Source organism: Meles meles, chromosome X (genome assembly GCF_922984935.1).
Source record: "Meles meles chromosome X, mMelMel3.1 paternal haplotype, whole genome shotgun sequence".
In the NCBI taxonomy this organism is placed as follows: domain Eukaryota; kingdom Metazoa; phylum Chordata; class Mammalia; order Carnivora; family Mustelidae; genus Meles; species Meles meles.
In genome coordinates this window covers 21,826,363-21,846,075 of record NC_060087.1, presented here as the reverse complement: position 1 = coordinate 21,846,075, position 19,713 = coordinate 21,826,363, and the positions used below count along the sequence as shown (strand labels likewise).

At 46.3% G+C, this 19,713-nt stretch overlaps 1 protein-coding gene across 1 annotated transcript; it reads right to left on the bottom strand.

Annotated features, from left to right (window-relative positions):
- Window positions 1-7,081: 7,081 nt before the first annotated feature.
- LOC123934569 (melanoma-associated antigen B17-like) lies at window positions 7,082-8,068 on the bottom strand. The gene has a single exon (XM_045994732.1). The coding sequence runs from the start codon at window positions 8,066-8,068 to the stop codon at window positions 7,082-7,084; it is 987 nt and encodes a 328-aa protein (XP_045850688.1).
- Window positions 8,069-19,713: the final 11,645 nt, after the last annotated feature.

Below are 19,713 nucleotides of genomic sequence, written 5' to 3'. Positions count from 1 at the left end.
GCCATAGTAACTTGGATTTTAAATTTGTAGTCTTACTACTTCTGGCAAAGATGGAATAACAGGGAACAGTTGTAACCACTTGCCTGAAACATCTACCAAAAAGAGAAAAAGAAAAAAGCCAGATGATAAAATACATATGAGAAACGTTTTCAATATATTGGGCACCGGGCAAGGAAAGACAGTGACTCCTGAGAGATTGAAAAGAAATGTAGCAAGTCTAGAATTGGCCTGGCTTGCTGCCTTGAGTAGTTCAGGTGAAACTGGTGGTCTTCTGGAGAGGCCATGGGTCTGAGGAGGACCATGGGACTAGTGTCCACAAGACAAAGCAGCAGAGAAGAGAGAATTCTATAGAAAGAAAATATTGGAGTCCATACATGGCTCAGAATACTTTATTCCCTTTATCAAAGTGCCAAACTGTGTCATGCTCAGAGCATTACAGAGAGTCCACAAAAGGGTTTTGTGTCTCTAGGAATACAAATTTAGCCCTAAATTTCTGCTCTTTGGTCTCACCTAACAGAGCTTAAAATCAAGAACCAAAAAGATCAGAGTATTTCCGGGTAACTTAGTTGAGTATCAGAACAAAGCTCAAAAAGATAGATGGACTGAAAAAAAAAAAAAAACAAAAAAAACAAAACTGTTGAGGTCACCTAGGCTGGATAAGTGTGAACAAGGCAAAATTCACAGTCTTCAGCCTCCAGATGAAAGTCACTAGGCGTGCAAAGAAGCAGAAAATATGTCCAGCAGTGTGGACAAGAATTAACCAAAACTGATCTAGAAGAGAAACATGCTAGAGCGATGAGACGAGGCTTCACAAGATGTATGATTACTCCATTTGTTCAAAACACAAGAGGAAAAATGAAACATGTTAAATATAGACATGTAGTAAATAAAAGAACAGTCTCATCCTTTCTGCACTCACCTCTTGAATAGAGTCTAGAGTCTTGATAGGGTGAGAAAGTTCTCCTCTTGAAACATGGTCAGAAGCTTTGCTCATGGGTCCGGGCAACCTTCAGCATGACTGGGCGTGCAGGACACTTTATAAGCACCAGTAGGCGAGGAAAAACCAAGGTAGTCCTCTGGGGCAAGGACTAGGATAAGAGGCAACAGAACAGTGCTGAACTATTTTGATCTTTGCTGTTCCAAGACAGCGTGTCTCCCAAGGAACCACTTTCTTCTCACAGAAGTGCTCTGGGCTTCTGAGGATTTCAGCGTCAGCGGGTGTTTGCTGCGTAGTAAGATATCGGGTCGTTCCTTATCCCCAAATTGCCAGGGAGGCTTTGGTTATTGACCACTTGGTTAAGGTCCCTCATCCATGTCTTTGTTCAGAGGCCAGTCGCAAATACCACACCGTTAAGGGATTCCAGAGTGGGACGTGAGGGCAGAGCAGGGGAGGCCCGGGGCAGGAATGCTGTAATGCAGGAAAGCGTGGGAACTGAACACGTGTGCTGGGAACCAGGGCACAGCCTGATCTCCAGAGCCCATAAGGCGGGTGTAGGTGGCTCTTTGATAAATGCAGCCTATAGCCAGTCCCCAGACTGGTTTCTTCTCATACTAACGATGCCCCTTTACGCCTGCTTTTGGCGTTTGGCTACAAGTTCCTCTTTTTTTTTTTTTTTTTAAATTTCTTTTTTTGTTTATTTGTTTTTATTGTGCTATGTTAGTCCCCATAAAATACATCATATTGCCTGTGATCTGTTGTGGAGTAGTGGGAAGAAAAGTGAAATAAGCGACGCTAGGTGTGTCTTCAGCTGGGAGGAGTGGCACAGTGTGGCCTCAGGACACATTCAGACCGGGGCTCTAGTCCCAGCACTGTCACTTACAAACCAGATGAACTGGAGAAAATCATAGGTTTGTCATCCTCAAAGTGAGTATGAGGTGTCCCATTTGGTAGGACCCTGGGAATAGATGCGATGTTTGCAAAGCGCCTGATACAGTGATCTTTAAAAGAATGGGGATTTGTTGCTATGATAAATATGACCCCAGAGAATAATACCAACTCCTTTAGGATTTTTTCTTTTAATTTTATGAGATGTCAGAAAACATGCTATGCCTTTGGAAGGAACGAAAATATGTTATTTAATTTGAGTGTGGAAGAGTCTCCCCCAACTAGATGTAATTCAGAGGTCCTAGTATTTGTGGCGGGGGCCAACAGTTTCCCTCCCAGACGCCTTTTATTCATTTCACCACCACCGAAAGTCTAGCCTGCCTTTAGAGGTTTGCCAGATTATTCTCAAAATAGTTTAATTAACAGACTGCAACTCTAATGGAGTAGGTTCTGGCTCTCCCAGGCCAGAGCAAGGACAGTGAAGTGACATCTCCCTTCAGAGGAGTGTCACCTTTGTTGCTTAGAGATTTCCTAGAGATCATGTCCATAAAATCCCTGGTTCGTGAACTGTGTTCCCATGCACTGGGACCCTTTCTGTTCCTGCCCCAGGGAGGGATGTTCTCTGCTCTACCCACCATCCCAAAGTACCTAGTAAGTTACTTTTTTTTCAGTTTTTCATCCTAGTCTTCAGTCTCTCAACTCTGAGACCCACCATCTGAGGGTCAGCTCCTTGCTTACAGTTCTCACAACTTCATCTAGTCCGCTCTCCTGCTTAACTTAAAATGACCTCCTGGAAGGCTGGGGCAATGTCACCAGGCTCCACAGTGCCTTGCTTCAGAGCATTTGCCCGCGGCTGCTCTCATCAGGAACCTCCCCTCCGCCTCACCCCTTCTCTTAATTTGACATTTCTGTGCAGCGTGGAGTGGAGTTCACGGTCTCCCTTACGTGGCAGCAGCCCCTAGACTACAGTAGCCGTAGTGGTGGATGGGCTCTCTGTGGCTCCAGGGGAGTGCCAGCAACAGGGGACCTCTGCAGAGTACCCCCCAAACAAGGAGGAGGATGGGGGACTTCTTGGCTGCTGCTGCAGTAGATTGTGTACCCTCAAGACCCCAGGGGCGTTTTCCATGGAGGCAAAGCTTGCTGTCCTGCGCCTGAGGCCTGAGGGCACTGGGCAGGGCTGGCAGGCAGTGAGGGCACCTGGAGAAGGGGGGACAGTGAGGTGGGGGGAGCCGTTCAGCAGAGAGATCCCACCTTGGCTTTACCCAAGGCCCCTCCTGCAGGGTCCCGCAGGACACTGCTCTAGGACCCCACAGGGCTCCCGTTACCCTGGTCAGCCTGGGCCCTGAGGAGGAAGGTGGTGTGAGCCTTGGGCCCCAGCCAGCCAGCCCTGCCTGGGCGCTACCGGGGTGACAGCAGAGGCTGGCCGTGGGGTCTCCTGTGTTCTAGAGTAAGGAGTCTACTCAGTGTGCCACCTAGGGGCTGGGGCCCACCCTTCTGTCCTCTAGTGGCTTCACCTTCCGACTAACGATTTTACCTCCCTTAGACATGAGGTGAAGGAGGGATAGGGGACCTTCTGCTTGTCACCCCTGCCCTGAGTCTTAAACTGCTGAAAGCAGGGACAAAGCTGGACTCTTTGTTGTCTCCTTTATTCATGGGGTGGGGTGTGTCCCCTCCCCCGCCCCAAGTCCTCAGTCAGCGTTCTCAGGTTGAATCTTGGGAGGCCCGAAGCCATCTCCTCATAATAAGGCCACAACTCTCTGAGACCCACCAGAAAGAGTGAGGAGAGCCATATTGGGCCACATCTGCCTGCGGTGGACAAATCTGGGGCTTGTGATGGTTCGCCTCACTGGTCCTCACTCAGGTTCCTTACTTTGACTCAGAGATGGCCTTGTTCCTTCCTCTCTTGACCTATTACTGTCCTCATATCTCTGTCACCCCAACAGGAGCTGCAAGTTGCTCTTTTGCTCTGCCCGCCAGCTAGCCAGATGTCTCCAAGGACTGACAGCACTGCCCCCATTGTTACGGTTTTCATGCGCTTCTCCGTTTGCAGGCTCCTTACCCTTAACTCCGGCACAACCTAGAAATTGTCCCTATGCTAGCTTCAGACCATCGGCTGACTGCCCTGAGTCCCCAGAAGTGGAAGTCAGGTCAGTTGCATCTAATCACAGCTGTTTGGAAATTCAGAGAGCGAATAGCAAGGGACAAAACTATGGGACTCTACTGTTCTGAGGCTGGTGAGACCTATAGTCCTCACTCTCTCAAGATCTATGATGCCTCCTTGTACTGACCCAAGTCCCCCGGGGCTGGAAGCCAGTGGGTGACACATATGAATACTCCTTCCTGAGTTCCTCAGGTCTGAGAGGATGGTGACAAGTTTGTTCCTCTCTCTATCTTCGGTTGGGTGTTTCCATGTTTCCCTAGTGCTCACTCAAGAGTCTTTACACTGATTCTTTCTATGACCTGGGAGCCTGTTCTCTCACACTAGCTCCTTTCATTCCCTCTGACCACCTAGGATTGCCTTACGTGGCAAAACTTCCTGTGGTCACATAGCTGACAGTAGGAGAGGTATCCTGTTGTGTCTCCACTTTTATGATCTGGATGGTTCCCTCTTATGTAGGGCCCTGTCCTTGGTGTGACGTGGAATATCTCCCTTTGCTAACCTAATGCTTTCTCTTTAGACCAAGTGCCCCACCTCCCTGAGATGGCCCTAAAAGGAAGTGAGTAGGCCTCATCATGCTGCCATTCCTGGGTTTACTGAAGGAAGACATCAGTGGCAGGGCTCTGTGTGGCCCCTTCTCTTCTGCTTGGGGTCCACTTACCTTCCTTTAGAGTGATCAGCTTGACTCCAATGAGGAAGTAGGTTTCCACCTTCTACTGAGTAAGGCTGCTCCCATCAGACAAAGGCCCTCTCCTCCTTGAGTCCGCATCCCATGGAAACAGGGACACCTCAGCTGGAGAGCTTTGCCCTGGGCCTCCTAGGTCTGACAGCAAGGGTGGGAGTCTGGGCATTCGCCTTGATCCTGGGGTGAGTGGTCCCCTAGCTCCTCATCCTCATCTCGACTCATGACAAAACGTGGGGCTCTACCCACCACTCGCCTGAAAAGGCCATACTCCTCAGACTAAGGCCATTACCTGTCTGGAAGCTCCAAACTGGAAGTCAGAATGAATCCTGTCTGCCCAGGGCTGTTGGGATCTTCTGAGAGATGATAGTAGGGGCAGAATTTTGTGACACCCCAGTCTTCTGGAGTTAGTAGCCCCTCAGTCCTTGCTCAGGTTTTTGACCTTTACCATGCGTAGCCTAAGTCTGCCAGCCTTTCACCAAGGTTGTCGCCTTTCTGAGACACTAGAGGGGGAAGTCAGCCTGCTTTTCCGTGGCTTACCCTGCCTGCGGCCTCTGTATGGCCCTTTCTGTTATGGGGGTCCATTCATCAGCACTCATTGTCCTCACCTTAAATTCAATTAAGGCCTATGAGGCTCTCTTACTTGGGCAGAATCAGCTGCTGCACAGGCCCAAGGACCTCCCCTCCCCAAGAATTCACTTACTCTGCTCCCCACCAGAGGAAATAAGGGGCACCTCAGCCAGACAGCTGTGACCATAGCCACACAAGGCACAAAGTAGGGTATGTGTTATGGAGCCCCAAATGTTCTGGGTGGGCAGTTCCTCATTCCTCATTCAGGGTCCTCACTATGATACCTGTTAGGCTGGGACACATCCCCCCCACTGACCTGAGGACACAACCCTTAAACCGAGGACCTTACATCCCTGACAACCTTGAAGAGTGAGTTAGGGGATACTCAGGCTGCAGCTCTACCTGGGGTCCTCTAGGAGGTCTGCGAGGAACTAAGGCATGGTCCTCAGCGGACCCTGTATTCTGCGATGTTGGTGACTAGCCCCCCATTCATACAGGGTCCTCATTTCATCTTCTCTTGGATTGAAGGCTGCTAGGAAATCCCCATCCCTGCAGACACTTGAGTGGGTTCCTGACTGTAAACGTTGCAGACACGGGGATACTGTCCCTAGGAAGATGTGAGATGGGGAAGCTGTGGCAAAAGGCAGGGGCTGCCCAGATGTTATGCTGTCAGAGGAGAATCACCCTGATCCCTTCCTTCTCTGCACCAGCTGGACAGCATCTTAGTTTCACTCCTGACAGGCTTCCTTCCTACATGGAAAAGGCGGAGTAGGGTAATTTTGAGAGCTCCCAATCTTTTCAGGTTATCTGACATTGCTTATCTAGACCTTATATATTCAGACTTATATATATATTCAGTGACAGTATGAATATCATTTTTCTTTCTTCACAGTACTCATTTACTTAGCATTACTATTACTGTGGCTGTGTATTCCAAAACACTACTTTGGGTCAGGGTTTTGTTTATCCATGAGATATATTTTGGAGTAAGAGGAAGAAATACAAAATAAAAGAAGGTCTGGCTCAGGCTGGGAGGAGAGGCAGAGCATGGGTCTCTAGACTGATCGGGACCAATCCAGACCAGGGAACCAGTCCCAGCAAGGTCACTTACCACTCCTTTGAACTTGAGATACTTACAAGTCATTTATCTGTGAATGAAGTTTGCTAAGCTCTATCCTATAGGAATGTTGGCATACTCTTTAAGAAATACTGGGTCTGAATGAACGGCAGTTATTATTATCAACCCCCAAAATACCACCCGCCCATCTAAGTTTATTTTTAATACTGTAGATAGCAGAGAATGTACAGTGTACAAGGACAAACATTCTTAAGCTAACTAAATTAAAGTATCTTATTTTTCACTAAGAGTAAAAGGAAAAGCCAAACCATGAATTAAAACACATTTTATTTTTGTTTAAAACACATTTTAACTATTTTTTTCACTACTTAGTCTTCCTAAGTATTTTACTGTGTTGTTTTTTCACATTTTCATGAAATGCCTATTTGCAGTGCCATGTTATCTGCTTTTGGATCATAAATACGTATAGATGGTTTGTGACTTTCTTTTTCATATACCAAACCTGTAACTCTCCCTTGTAAGACAGCAATAAATGAGATCCATGCCATTCTTAAGTTTATATTCTAGAGCTAAATGAACTATTACAAGAAAAAAAAAACATTTGAGAGCACCTAAATAAGTATAACTATATGTGTTTATAGAAGCTAACAGTTTAGAACAAACAGGAGGAACATCTATGCTTATTTTCCCTCCTATCCCTAGGGCTCTGCACTACTGGGAAGGTGTCTTCTTCCACCCCTGGGAAAAGCAGCCGCCCAGACTGCCTGACTAGACGCGGCGCCTGCTACGGGCCCCCTTCGCTGCAGCCCCCCTGGCCTGGGGTCTGGCCCCCGCGCGCTCCTCCTCCTCTAGCAGAGCCTCCTCATAGAGCTGGGGGTAAGAGCTGGGCACCGTGTCGTTGATCTTGGCCAGGACCTGCAGCACCTGCATCTTGCTGGTCTCCGCGCGAGCCTTCGGGCCCCACAGGAACTCGTGGCGCAGAGGGTCACTGGCGGGCACGGGGCGGTACTCCACGTAGCCCTGGCGCACCAGGTCTCGGGTGATGAGCTTGCGCGGCTCACCGAAGACCGGGTGCCTCTTGCCCTCCTGCACGCCCAGCACGTTGAGGAACTCCCAGACCTCCTCCTCGCTGGCGCGGTTGCCCTTCATGAAGATCACGCCCAGGAGCGCCATCAGGAGGCCCGTCTTGGGGAGCCCCTTGCTGCCGCCGCCTAGGGTGCCCTCGCCCAGGGGGGCCATCTTGCTGACCAGCGTGTAGGACTGGCCGCGCTCGTCGGCCTCCCGGAGCTCCAGCCCAAAGACAAGCTCCATGCGCTGGCAGGTGAGCCTGAAGATCTCTGGGAAGTGCTCGCGGTACTTCCTGCCAATGATCTTCAGCAGTGCAGCGCGCATCAGGGGCTCCCCAGAGCTGTGCTTCTCCAGCAGGAACTGCACCAGCATCCCGGCCTTGCGGATCAGGGGGGTCTTGCGAGTGGCCAGAGGGGCGGCCGGGGCCGCAGCCGCGGCCGGGTTCTCGGCACCCTGGTCGCCTGGCAGGCCTTGGGACTCTGGGCCAGGAGATCCAGAGCCCGGGCCACCCTGGGGTGGTGAAGATGGACCCGCCTCCTCCGGGGAACCCGGGGGAGCGCGGGGGGGCTCCTCTGCTGCTGCTGCTGCTGCTACAGCAGCAGGAGCACCCCCGACACCCTGAGCCTCACCGCGGCCCTGGTGGCGTTTCTCCCGGGCACGGGCCTTGTTCTTCTGGCGCCGAGGCATGGCGACACTGAGCAGGGCTGGCAGGCAGCGAGGGCACCTGGATAGGGGGGACAGTGAGGTGGGGGGAGCCCGTTCAGCGGAGAGATCCCACCTTGGCTTTGCCCAAGGCCGCCCCTTGCAGGTCCCCCAGGGCACTGCTCTAGGACCCCACAGGGCTCCCGTTACCCTGGTCAGCCTGGTCCCCGAGGAGGAAGGTGGTGAGAGCCTTGGGCCCCAGCCAGCCAGCCCTGCCTGGGCGCTACCGGGGTGACGGCAGTGTTCCTGACAGTGAAGACACCAGTGTCCATGTAGGGCGGGGAGGGGGGTCTCTTATTAAGTGTTGGGAAGACCTAGGCCCCCACCCCCGTCCCCTGCTCTGAAGGCGACCCTGGGATCTTCCATGGTACCCTCGAGGAGGGAAGGAGGGAGCCTTCAGCCCGCCACTGAAGTCAGGGGCACCTAGTGCTGACCACTTATGGGAGGGCTTCTCTGCCCTGAGTTCGTGGGGTCCTCGGAATGACGCAGAAGCCCCACTCTGACTCCGTGTAGGACCTGGGACCCTCCCTTCCTCTGACTGCAGGCTGCCCCTGCAGATTAAAGCTGAAAACTGCCTGAGACCTGATGGGAGAAATGGTGGGATGTCTCAGCCTGACGTCCCTTTCTTGGCATGTTAAGGATCAACAGGAGAGGACAGGCCCTATTGTTCCTGGGTCCCGCAGACCTCGCTCCGGGTCCTCGCTTGCCCCGCTTCTGGCCACTCAGGCAAATGGCGGCAGGTGCTGGAGACTCATTAGGAGCCTGAAGGTCCTCCCCCTGAGTCCCGGCACGACCGGGAAATCCTCTCTCTGCTGACCTGCAGCCAGCGCCTTAGACCAAGGCCCCTACCTCCCCGAGTTTCTGGAGCACAAAGTGAGGCCTCACCTCAGTCTTTAGAACAGCCCGGACCCTCCCACGCCTAGGCCAGGAGCGGGGACTCCATGTGGCCTCTGTTCTGGGATATGGCTTCCCCCCATCCAGTCCTCAGAAAGGCTCTCTTCTTCCCGCTAGTAGGCCCGGTGGTCTCTGCCTGTGCTGAGCTGAGCCAGAGTCCGGCAGTCCCGGGCCAAGGCCTGCAATGCCCGAGACCCTGTGAGGTAAGTGAAGGGACCTGGGGCTTAACCGCCATGTTGGGGCTTCCGAGCCCCAAGAGCAGGGGCGGAGCGGGGCAGGCCTGTTGTACCTCTCTTTCTGGGGGAGTTGGGGCTGGGGGGTTGTCGAGGGTGTGTCCCCATAGTCGTAACCCGGGACTTCTCACACATCTACCCCTAACAGTATATAAGTCCCCAGTCTGGGCTCACCCTAGGCACGAGCTGTCCGACAAGGCCTCACTGCCCACGGCGTGGTCGGGAGGAAGTTCTCAAGGGCCAGGAGGTCCACTTCCGGTCATGTGGGTCTGGGCCCCGGAGGAGGACTCTGGGGGTTTGGGGCGGGGCTCTGTGGGCGGGGCTCTGTGGGCGGGGCTCTGTGGGCGGGGCTCTGTGGGCGGAGTGATGTGGGTAGTGTGTGGTGTGCTGGATTGTAGGGGGGGAGTCCCACAGGACTCACAAAGGCTTTCGCTGAGTTTTAGCAGGTCCAGTGAATTCTTCCTCTGCTGTGCTGAGTGTGCTGGCCTGAGACCAAGGGTGTCGTTTCATTCCCAACCTCCAGTAAGAAGTATTTGGGTGTCTGAGCTTAGCTGCCATGCCCGGGGCTTCCCCAGTCTAACAGTCAGAAGCTGGTAGCTTTTGGGGGACCTATGCTTTTGATGAGGACTTCACTCCCTGAATCGTCTCTCAGTGTCTTTCCTTGATTGCTTGTGGGTGCTGGGGCAATCTCCATCTGCTGATTTGAGGTCAACCCCTCATATAAATGCCATCAAGTCCCTGTGATTCCTGATGTGAACTGAAGGTATACTTCTTTGGGCTTACTCCTCTCTAAGGCCTTCCAGAGGTGGCTGCAGGAAAATGAGAATCTTCTGGGGTCCAGTGTTCTGGGATAGGGATCTTGCATGGAGTTCTTTACAGTCCTAGAGTTCTTCCCTTTTGTAAATGTAGCACCGCCCCCCACCCCCACCGTAGCATGGTCCTCAAGAACCCTGTGGAGAAACTGGGGTACTTCTAAGTCTGATCGCTTACCCTAGGGCCTCTCCTGGCTGACATCACTGTCATTTCTGAAAGTTTTGGGGTTAAGTTTCTGCCTTCTGTATAACTACTATGATACTTGATATTCTATTTCAATATTTACATTTTGAACATATAAAAATTTTATATACACACAATGTGTATATAATGTGATGCCTTCACATGCGCATACACTGTGAAACGATTATCAAAAACTAGTCAACTTATGGCTTTCCATGGTTACCATTTTCATGTGTATTCTAAGAAATCCCATTTTCAACAGCATGCATGAATCAGGGGGGCATTATGCTAAGTGAAACTGGCAGACCCAGAAAAACAAATACTATATGAGCTCACTTACATGTGGAATCTACAGAGAGAACAAAGATATAAGTCATAGTAACAGAGGAGAATAGTGGTTACCAGAGGTGACCTCTATAGTGACTACTATAGAGGTCCTGGGTGGTGACAGGAGAGGGGGAGATACTCAGGAAAGGGTAGTCTTTCCGTTATGAGTAAGTTCTGGAAACCTGTATAGCACAGTGACTATAGTTAATAATAATGTGTTATTTACCTGAAATTTGCTAAGAGACTAGATCTCAAGTGTTCTATTTTCATTCATGCCTTAAAATCTACTGAGATGGCTATAAAAAATAAAGGCCCAGTCCTCCCCAACAAAAGAAATAGATAGTAGTTATTAGGGTAGTGTCTGGACCCACTGATTCAGACCGCCTCAACCAACCCAAACTTTGGTGCCGTCCTGGTATACCCTAGAGTCCTGGCACATGGGCCCTGAGGAACTAGCTGCCTTCAGAGAGGTTCCTTCCATGAAGCACCAGTCATTGAGTATCCCAGGGCAAGGCTGCGAAAATCAAGGCGAAACCTAAAATCTTTCCGCCCACCAGTGCTGTCTTCTACAGACCTGTCTCAGCTTCAGGGCCTGCCCCCACACAAGTCCTAGTTCAGTGCACACTTAGTGCCCCTCAGGGCTTTCACAGTATTACTGTTGTTGATCTTGTTTTGTTTATTCCTTTAGTTTTTCCAAGGGCTGATTCTGGGCACAGGAAACAGCGGCCTGAGATCAGTTTTCATCTTGGAAGCCACAGGTAAGGCTCTAAATCTTTAAATAATTTAAGGAGAATGTGTATCTGTATACTATTCTCTTCCCCTGGATAAACATATTTTACAGCTCCATTTGGAACATTTTCTTTCTCTATCAGTACATTTTTTTAGTTGCCTCCATAAATACCTGCAGTTTTGTGAGGTTTCATTTTTAGGTGCCTTTTACGTACTGTTGCTGTTGTAAATGGTACGCCATCCCTACGTGCTCTGATTCGGGATTTATTTTGTGTGGCCAGGCTTCTGATTTTACACAGGGATTTTGTATATACTAGCAATTTGACATTCCTTATATATTTGAATATTGTGTTTGCTTATTACTTTAGATATATTAGTTATTAGATTAATACTATTATTATCTGTTTCTTTGTATTATTTATACCTCTTATTTTCTCATTCTTGCATGGCTGTGCCCTGCTATGCATTCATGTCCCAGTTTGTTGGACTGTAATTCTGTTTTTGTAAACTTTATTAGGAATGCTTCTAATATTTCACATTTATGTATATTTGCTGATGATTTTATAACATGGAAATTCCATTGAAGAAGTTTACTAAGAGTTATTACCATGGAATGGTGTGGAATTTCTGTCAAAAGGTCTTTCTTTACCCCTGCACATTGTCAGATGCGTCCCCTCCCCTTCGTGTAGTGAATTCTGATTCATATTTTCTTTTTTTTTTTAAAGATTTTATTTATTTATTTGACAGACAGAGATTTCAAGTAGGCAGAGAGGCAGGCAGAGAGAGAGAGAGGAGGAAGCAGGCTCCCTGCTGAGCAGAGAACCCGATGCGGGGCTCGATTCCAGGACCCTGGGATCATGACCTGAGCCGAAGGCAGAGGCTTTAACCCACTGAGCCACCCAGGCGCCCCTGATTCATATTTTCTAACATGATACCATCTTTGCATTCCTTGGACTTATGTCTTTATTGGCCACTGTATTGCATATGCTATGAAGTTGTTTATGTTATTTGTCTCCATAGGAGTGAGCCCAGGTCAAGTGCTTTTTTTTTTTTTTTTTTTTCAGGGTATCCTTATTTGGTCTTTGTATCAAAGACAGCTAAGGCATTAGAGCAGGTAAGTCATTTCCCTTCTTTTTGTATACTTTGACAGAGTTTATATAGAAGTTTTATTCATTTCTCCTTCACCATTTGGTGTAAGGAGACTTCACATTTGGCTGGTCTGGGAACATTTTGGGGGTACCTTGTGTTTTACCTACAGTTTTAGTTTATATGGCTAACGTAAGTTTTCTATTTATGTATGAACCAATTTAATTGTTTCTCTTTTGCTGAAAAATAGTCCATTTCGCTTGGATTTTTAAATTTAAAGGCATGATATTTAAAAGAAAATCACATTATCACTGAAATTTTCAAACATGCAGAGAACAGAATATTGAACCTGGTGTACCTGGTTCTCAGCATCAACAATACTCAGCAGTAACAGGAAGAAGCTTAATCGGATTAAAGTTTATTTGTTTGTTTAGTGGTAACACTTCTCCAGAGGGCTGGCTGTGCACTTCCATTAGGAAGTAAAAATGTCTGTGATCCCTTTGTGGTGAGGTTAGCAGTCATTGAGGATTATCACCCTCATCCATTAATCCATCAGGGGCTGCAGAATGGTAATTCTGTCATTCCTTTGTCTCCATTAGCTTAAATAATTCTCTAGGTAGAACCTTTTCCTTATCTACCTTCTGTTATCCTGATATCATTAAAAGTATTTAGAGTGTTAATTACAGCCTGTAAATCTCCTCCACACATACACTTGGTAGAATTTTATTTACTGTCACTTGTTTCTGCTTCTTTCTTTTGTAACTGGTAAGACCTACAGAAGGTGCTACAGAAATATTTGTAAAGAACTGGCTTTCATTAGTTGGCTGTGCTGTCATCTGCGTCATCATTTCTGCATTCGTCTTCATTATTTCTGCCTTCTAATTATCTGGGTGTAATATGCTGCTGTTTCAATAACTCTTGAATCCTTTGGATGCTTTAAATATTTTTCTGGTAAATCTGTTTAGTGCTGTGATACCCAAGTAGCATGTGGGCTCTTTCCCACAGGTAACACTGTAGACCTTTATGTGTAGTACTTGAAATTTTTTTAAGTTGAGTAAGTCTCTCCATTATACTCCTGAAATTTTTTAGTATGCATATATACACACACATGTGATAGATCGAAGTTTTTCCTACGAATGAAAGGATTTCACATAAAAAAAAATCAATCATAGTGTTTTATGAAATTTACCACTCATTCATGATTTAAAAAAACATATATTACAAGTAAAGGATACCTACAGAAACCACAAATAAGGATAATCTGTTATATCAATAAAAGTATTTGTAAAAGTTCTTGAGTAAGAGATCAGGATAAAAACATCCACTTTAATTCTGCAGCAACAAGAAGTTTGACCATGAAATTAAGGAACAATAGCTTGTAAAGTACCATAACAAATACTGGCATCTAATATATGTATTTATATAAAAAATACATAATAAAAATGAAATATATACAGCTGCTATATCGACAAATTAATGAAAACCTGAATAAATAGAGGATTATCTTGTTCATGGAAAGAAGTACTTAATATTGTAAACATGTTAATTCTGCCCAAATGTAATCTACAGTGCAGATTAATACCTAGTCTCCCCAAAATAAACTACATAGCTTTTGTATGTGAAGTCTGACGAGCTGATTTCTGAGCTTTAAATTTACTTAAAAATTACCAAGAATAATCAAAGAGCTCTTAATAAAGAAAAATAGGAGGACTTACTCTACTAGACATTAAGAATTATTTTTTAGAAACCGTAGTAATGAAAAATGTGTGCTATGTGTCAGTATAAGCAAAGAAACCAATAGAACTGAATAGAGTGTCCCACAACACCCACTTCTATGTGAACTTCTGATTATGAAAACTGTCATTGTTGAGAAGTAGAGAAGGAACAGATTTTTTTTTTTTTTAACTAAGATAGGACAATGGAGCAACTGGAAATCCAAACTGAAAAAGAATACGATAACACTTCCCTCATGCTAGACACAAAATTCAGTTCTAGAAGGGGTTAAAAACCTTCCATTATTTATGACAGTTTTCAGTATTATGTCACAGATGAGAAGAGCAAAAAGATCGTATGGTCTGTCAACTAGAAGGACACCAGAATGGGTCAGGTAAAACATTTGGAGGGAAAGAGATGAAAGAACTTGGGGACATCAGTCACTTGAGTAACAGAAGGACTGGGGATGTGAGCGGGAGAGGAAGAGAAGAAATGGCAGCTCTTTCAGCCCCCTTGTCTCCTGCTTATCTGATCTGGGTACCATTATGGGCCTTCACTTTCAAAGAGGAGTGCTTATGTACTTAGTGCTGGCTTGGGAGAAAACTCCCTGGGCCAGTGATCCATCCATCCCATCCTCCCCTGCCCTAGTCCCTGACTGACCTGTCAATCTCTGGACCTTAAGAAAGCGTAACCGGGACACTAGTGTTATAGACAGTAGTGACCAGGGGTGTAAGACTGACTACAGACACACTAAAGAGAACCAAGAAGGCGTTCGGAACTTAGAGAAGGTTCCAGCTCGTGCAGATGTGATGGGAGCATTGTCCCACCTCCTTCTCCAGCAGAATAAGTAATGAGTACTCCTGCTGTGGGGTGAGAATACTGGGAGCCTGGGACTCTCCACCTCCCCCCTCCACCTTTTTTTTAATACTTTACCTTTTTTTCAAAATTTGAGTTTAGTTGTCACATAAAGTCACATTAGATTCAGGTGTACAACTTAGTGATTTGACAAGTTAATGTATTATGCTATGTTTGCCACAAGTGTGGCTGCTATCTGTCCTATTTTATTAATAGTACAGTGTCACTGACTCTATTTCTTATGCTGTGCCTTTTTCCCCCATGATTTATTCGTTTCACAACTGGAATCCCATAGCTCCCCTTCGCCAATTTTGCCCAACCACCATCCCCTTCCCCTCTGGCAACCATCAGTCTGTTCTCTATATTTATAGGTCTGATTCTGCTTTTCCTTTGTTCTTTGGGGGTTTTGTTTTGTTTGGTTGGGGTGTTTTGTTTTGTTTTGGTTTGGTTTGGTTTTGGTTTAGGTTTTACTTAGGAGTGGGATCATATGGTATTTGTCTTTCTCAGTCTGACTTATTTCACTAGTGTAATGTCCTCTAGGTCGATATCTGTTGTCTCAAATGACAGAAGCTAATCCTTTTTTTTTTAAATCAAATATTAAATTTTTTTTATTTCTTTTCAGCATAACAGTATTCATTGTCTGTGCACCACACCCAGTGCTCCATGCAATATGTGCCCTCCCTATTACCCACCACCTGGCTCCCCCAACCTTATCCTTTTTTATGGCTGAGTAATCTGTGTGTGTGTGTGTGTGTGTGTAAAACATTTTCCTTATCCGTCTGTCTTTTGATGGACACTTAAGTTGCTTCCATATCTTGGCCATTATAAATAATGTAGCTAACATAGGGGTGCATGTATCTTTTGGAATTAGTGTTTTTGTTTACTTTGGGTATATACCCAATAGAACTATTGGACCCTGTGGTATTTCTGTTTTTAATGTTTTGAGGAATTCCGTACTGTTTTTCAGAGTTGCTGTACCCATTTACATTCCCACCAACAGCACATAGATGGCTCCTTTTTCTCCACGTCATTGTCAACGCTTGTTATTTCTTGTCATTTTGATGACAGCCATTTTAACAGGTGTAAGGTGATACCTTGTTGTGGTTTTGACTTGCATTTCCCTGATGATTAATGATGTTGAGCATGTTTTCATGTATCTATTGGCCATCTGGATGTCTGCTTTGGCAAAATGTCTATTCAGGTCTTCTTTGGCATTTCACCTTTTTTTTATACCTGTGGAGTTGTCCCACAGATTCTATTTATCTGGTCTCATGTGGAGACCCACAGTAGGGTTCAGAGTACTTTGGGAGCAAGGAGGACTTCTCTTCTCCTTGTTGTCATCAGGGCTACTCTGAGCGGAGGGAGGTCAGGAAGCAGGGAGTGGCCATGATTCCATAGTGGGCAGATGGCGTTGACTGAGTTCACTGTGAGTACCTCCTCCTCCAGCAAGCGAACTACCACTTGTGTCTGGAGGTGTGTGAATGGGGACTCTCCACAGTCTAAATGGTATCTGGAATTCTAGTGAGAAAGACTTACTTCTACCAGTCTGTCCTTCAGTGTGGAAAGAGTCATCCAGAAGTAAGTGCAGAGGATCTGACGTTGAGGAGAAATGAAGATGGTGCTGTTTTGGCTTTCTCATTGATATACTCATGATCAGAGGCAGCTCTCTTCCCAGAACAAGGCCTGCCTTTACCTTGGCTCTACATTCTTCCTTCTAGGTACCCTCCCTCAACTTTGACAGAGTGAACAGTTTCTTCATACTTACTCAAATGTTCCATGAACCTATTTTTACTTGTCATCAGGTAACTACTTTAGGCTTAAAACCTTGGTATACAAGGGATGAAGACTGAAAGAAAGAGTTAACATCCAAGTAAATATGGCTAGTTCCTTTTGTCTTCATTTCCTTTTTTTTTTTTTTTTTTAAAGATTTGATTTATTTTCCTGAGAGAGAGAGAGAACACAAGCAAAGGGAGTGACAGGTAGAGGGAGAAGCAGACTCCCTATTGAGCAAGGAGCCTCAAGTAGGACTCAATCCCAGGACCCTGAGATCATGACCTGAGCCGAAGGCACACGCTTAACCGACCGAGCCACACAGGTGTCCCTTGTCTTCATTTTATACTGCTGCTGCATAGCAAATCAGCACCAAGTTAGCAGGATAAACACAACTTTATTATCTCAGCGTTTCTAGGGGTAAGATGTCCAGGTAAAAGTCGACTTTGATCTCTGCTTTAGAGTCTTACCTAGCAGCATCTAGGGTGTCACGTGAGCTGTGTGGTCAGCTGAAGGCTAAACTAGAAATAAATCTGAGCTCCCTCACATCCTGCGCAGTGGTGCTCAGAAGCTGATGTGGTTTTGTTGTTCTGGTGGTTGTTGCTGGCTGTTGGCTAGAGGCCAGGCTGCAGTTCCACGACATGAGACCCATCCCATATGGGCCCTCTCCGCAGGCACTTGACAGCATCACAGGCTTTTTCCTCAGGGTCCCCCACATAGCAAGAGCATTTCTGTTAACAAAATAGAGTGTTATATAATATCGAGAGTTAGGGGAGTCCCATATCCCCTTTAGGGCCTAAGGGCAAATAAGAATTTAAAATAAGTGGGGCGCCTGGGTGGCTCGGTGGGTTGGGCCGCTGCCTTCGGCTCGGGTCATGATCTCGGGGTCCTGGATCGAGTCCCGCGTCGGGCTCTCTGCTCGGCGGGGAGCCTGCTTCCCTCTCTCTCTCTCTGCCTGCCTCTCTGTTTACTTGTGATCTCTCTCTGTCAAATAAATGAAAAAAATCTTAAAAAAAAAAATTTAAAATAAGAAAAAAGTACAAATATTGAATCATGTACACCTGAAACTAATAAAATACGATATGTCCATTACACCCCAGTAAAAATCAAGAAATTTGATTTGCAGATCAAGAAATGAGACTCCTTGTAGAGCATTTATTTTAACAAACTCGTAAACACTTTCTCTGCCCATCAGAGATCTTTGTAACTCTTAAGAGCTGATTACACTTCTTGCCAGTTTGCAGCCTAGGAATTTTTTCTGAAGTAACTGGGAGTCAGGCCCTTGAAATGTGAACATCAAGTAAAATAGCACCCTGGTCTCCCAGTCTCCATGAAAGTTTCACTTCAGCACCTGTCTCCAAGTTGTAAAATACTGTCTCTTGTCACAAAGAAATGAGAAGTTGTTTTTCTTTTTTCCATTTATTTGGATAAAGGCAATGAACTAACAAAGATGCTCTCCCCCGCCCCAAATGACCAGGTGATTTTTGGATGAACGATGTGTAGTAAATGGTGTTGTCAAGTCCTCTTACTTGAGGAATAATTAACTATTAGCTTAAGATCATAGACGTAATGGATTGTATCTATTTGGCTGCCATAAAAGGGGGAGATAGCTTTCTGTCTTATTCCTCTCTTTGGCAATGTGGCGGGTGTCACATTCTGGTTCAGTTATTATTAAAAAATAAAACCATTTTCTCTCTTTTCTGTGTTTTGTGGAGAAGCATTTCTGAGTTGGCAGGAGATTCTGTTTCCAGTTCACATCCCAGCAAATTTGGCAAAGAGAATAAGACTTCTGGAAGTTCCTGAATCGTGTGAGTAAGAGGTTCTGTGGACACACAAAAGTCAGGTAAAAGACTTTAACTTATAAAGTCTCCCTTCTGGCTCTCCGCTCTTTTGGAATACTTGTCAGAAAAACCAAGCTCTCTGAATTCGAGATTTTTCTCTTACTTAAGCATGAGACTATGGGCTCTAAAATCCCATTAGGATCACCATTGGCTTTGATTATAGAAAAATATGGGAAGCTGGAATTATTACCTACAGTTCTTTGTCTTTAATATGTCCCCTCTCTGTCACATTAGGAATGGCATACCTGGAAGAATCTTGTCTTGCAGTGGCCTGAGGACACTTCTTTTAATTTGTATAAATTAACATATTTGCAGGGGTTCTCAAAAGCGCCTCATCTCAACCAAATGAGTTACTGGCATGTATGGGATTCATATCATTCATATAGGAAAGTTAAATATGACTTGAATAGCCAGAAGGAAAAACCGGGGGGGGGGGGGGGGAAGAAGAGGAAGTAAAGGAATTAAAGGCCCTTCTCTCAGCTACCCCTGCTCCTCTTTATTTTTCCCCACATTAAATCAAGTCCTGGAAGGAAGGAGGCAGTGATCTACTAGCTGTATTGTTGCCTTCCTTTGTGGATCTCCCTGCACAGAGGAACGAAGGCATAAGTTTGTTAACTGCTAATGAATTACCTGCCCTGTTTGAGGACACAGGTTTGGGCAAATCATGCTCTAGCCTGGGTCCCCTTTATACCTTAGCCAAGATTCGACCTACAAGATTCCCATGTCATCCACACACCCAGTAGCTAGGAAAGAAATTTGATAAAGAAACATAATTACAAAATAACAGAATATGAATAAAAGGTGATGCACTCACATAAAGGCAACAGGATGAAGAGTAGTTGAACTAGTCACTTGGGACAAAGCAAACAAAAAAAGGTGTTAAGCTGCTAAATGTCAGTATGGGTAGGTTAACCAAAAGATCCTAGAACTTACATTTTTCTGACTTCAATATGAGGAAAACCAGCCCTTCCTACTGGGACCACCAGCAATTTTTTTTTTTTTCCAGGTAGGGAGCCTCTTTATTGACCAGACATATAGTGGCTGCAAGCAGCAGGGGAGCTGGGCTACAAGCTGAGGTAATAGCCTTCCCTCACCCCAGGCCCGCTGTGGAGCACAGGGCCCCCCAAGCAGGTGGACCTGGTCTGAGAGGCAGGGCCTGGAACAAATCTGTTAGAAGGACAGACCA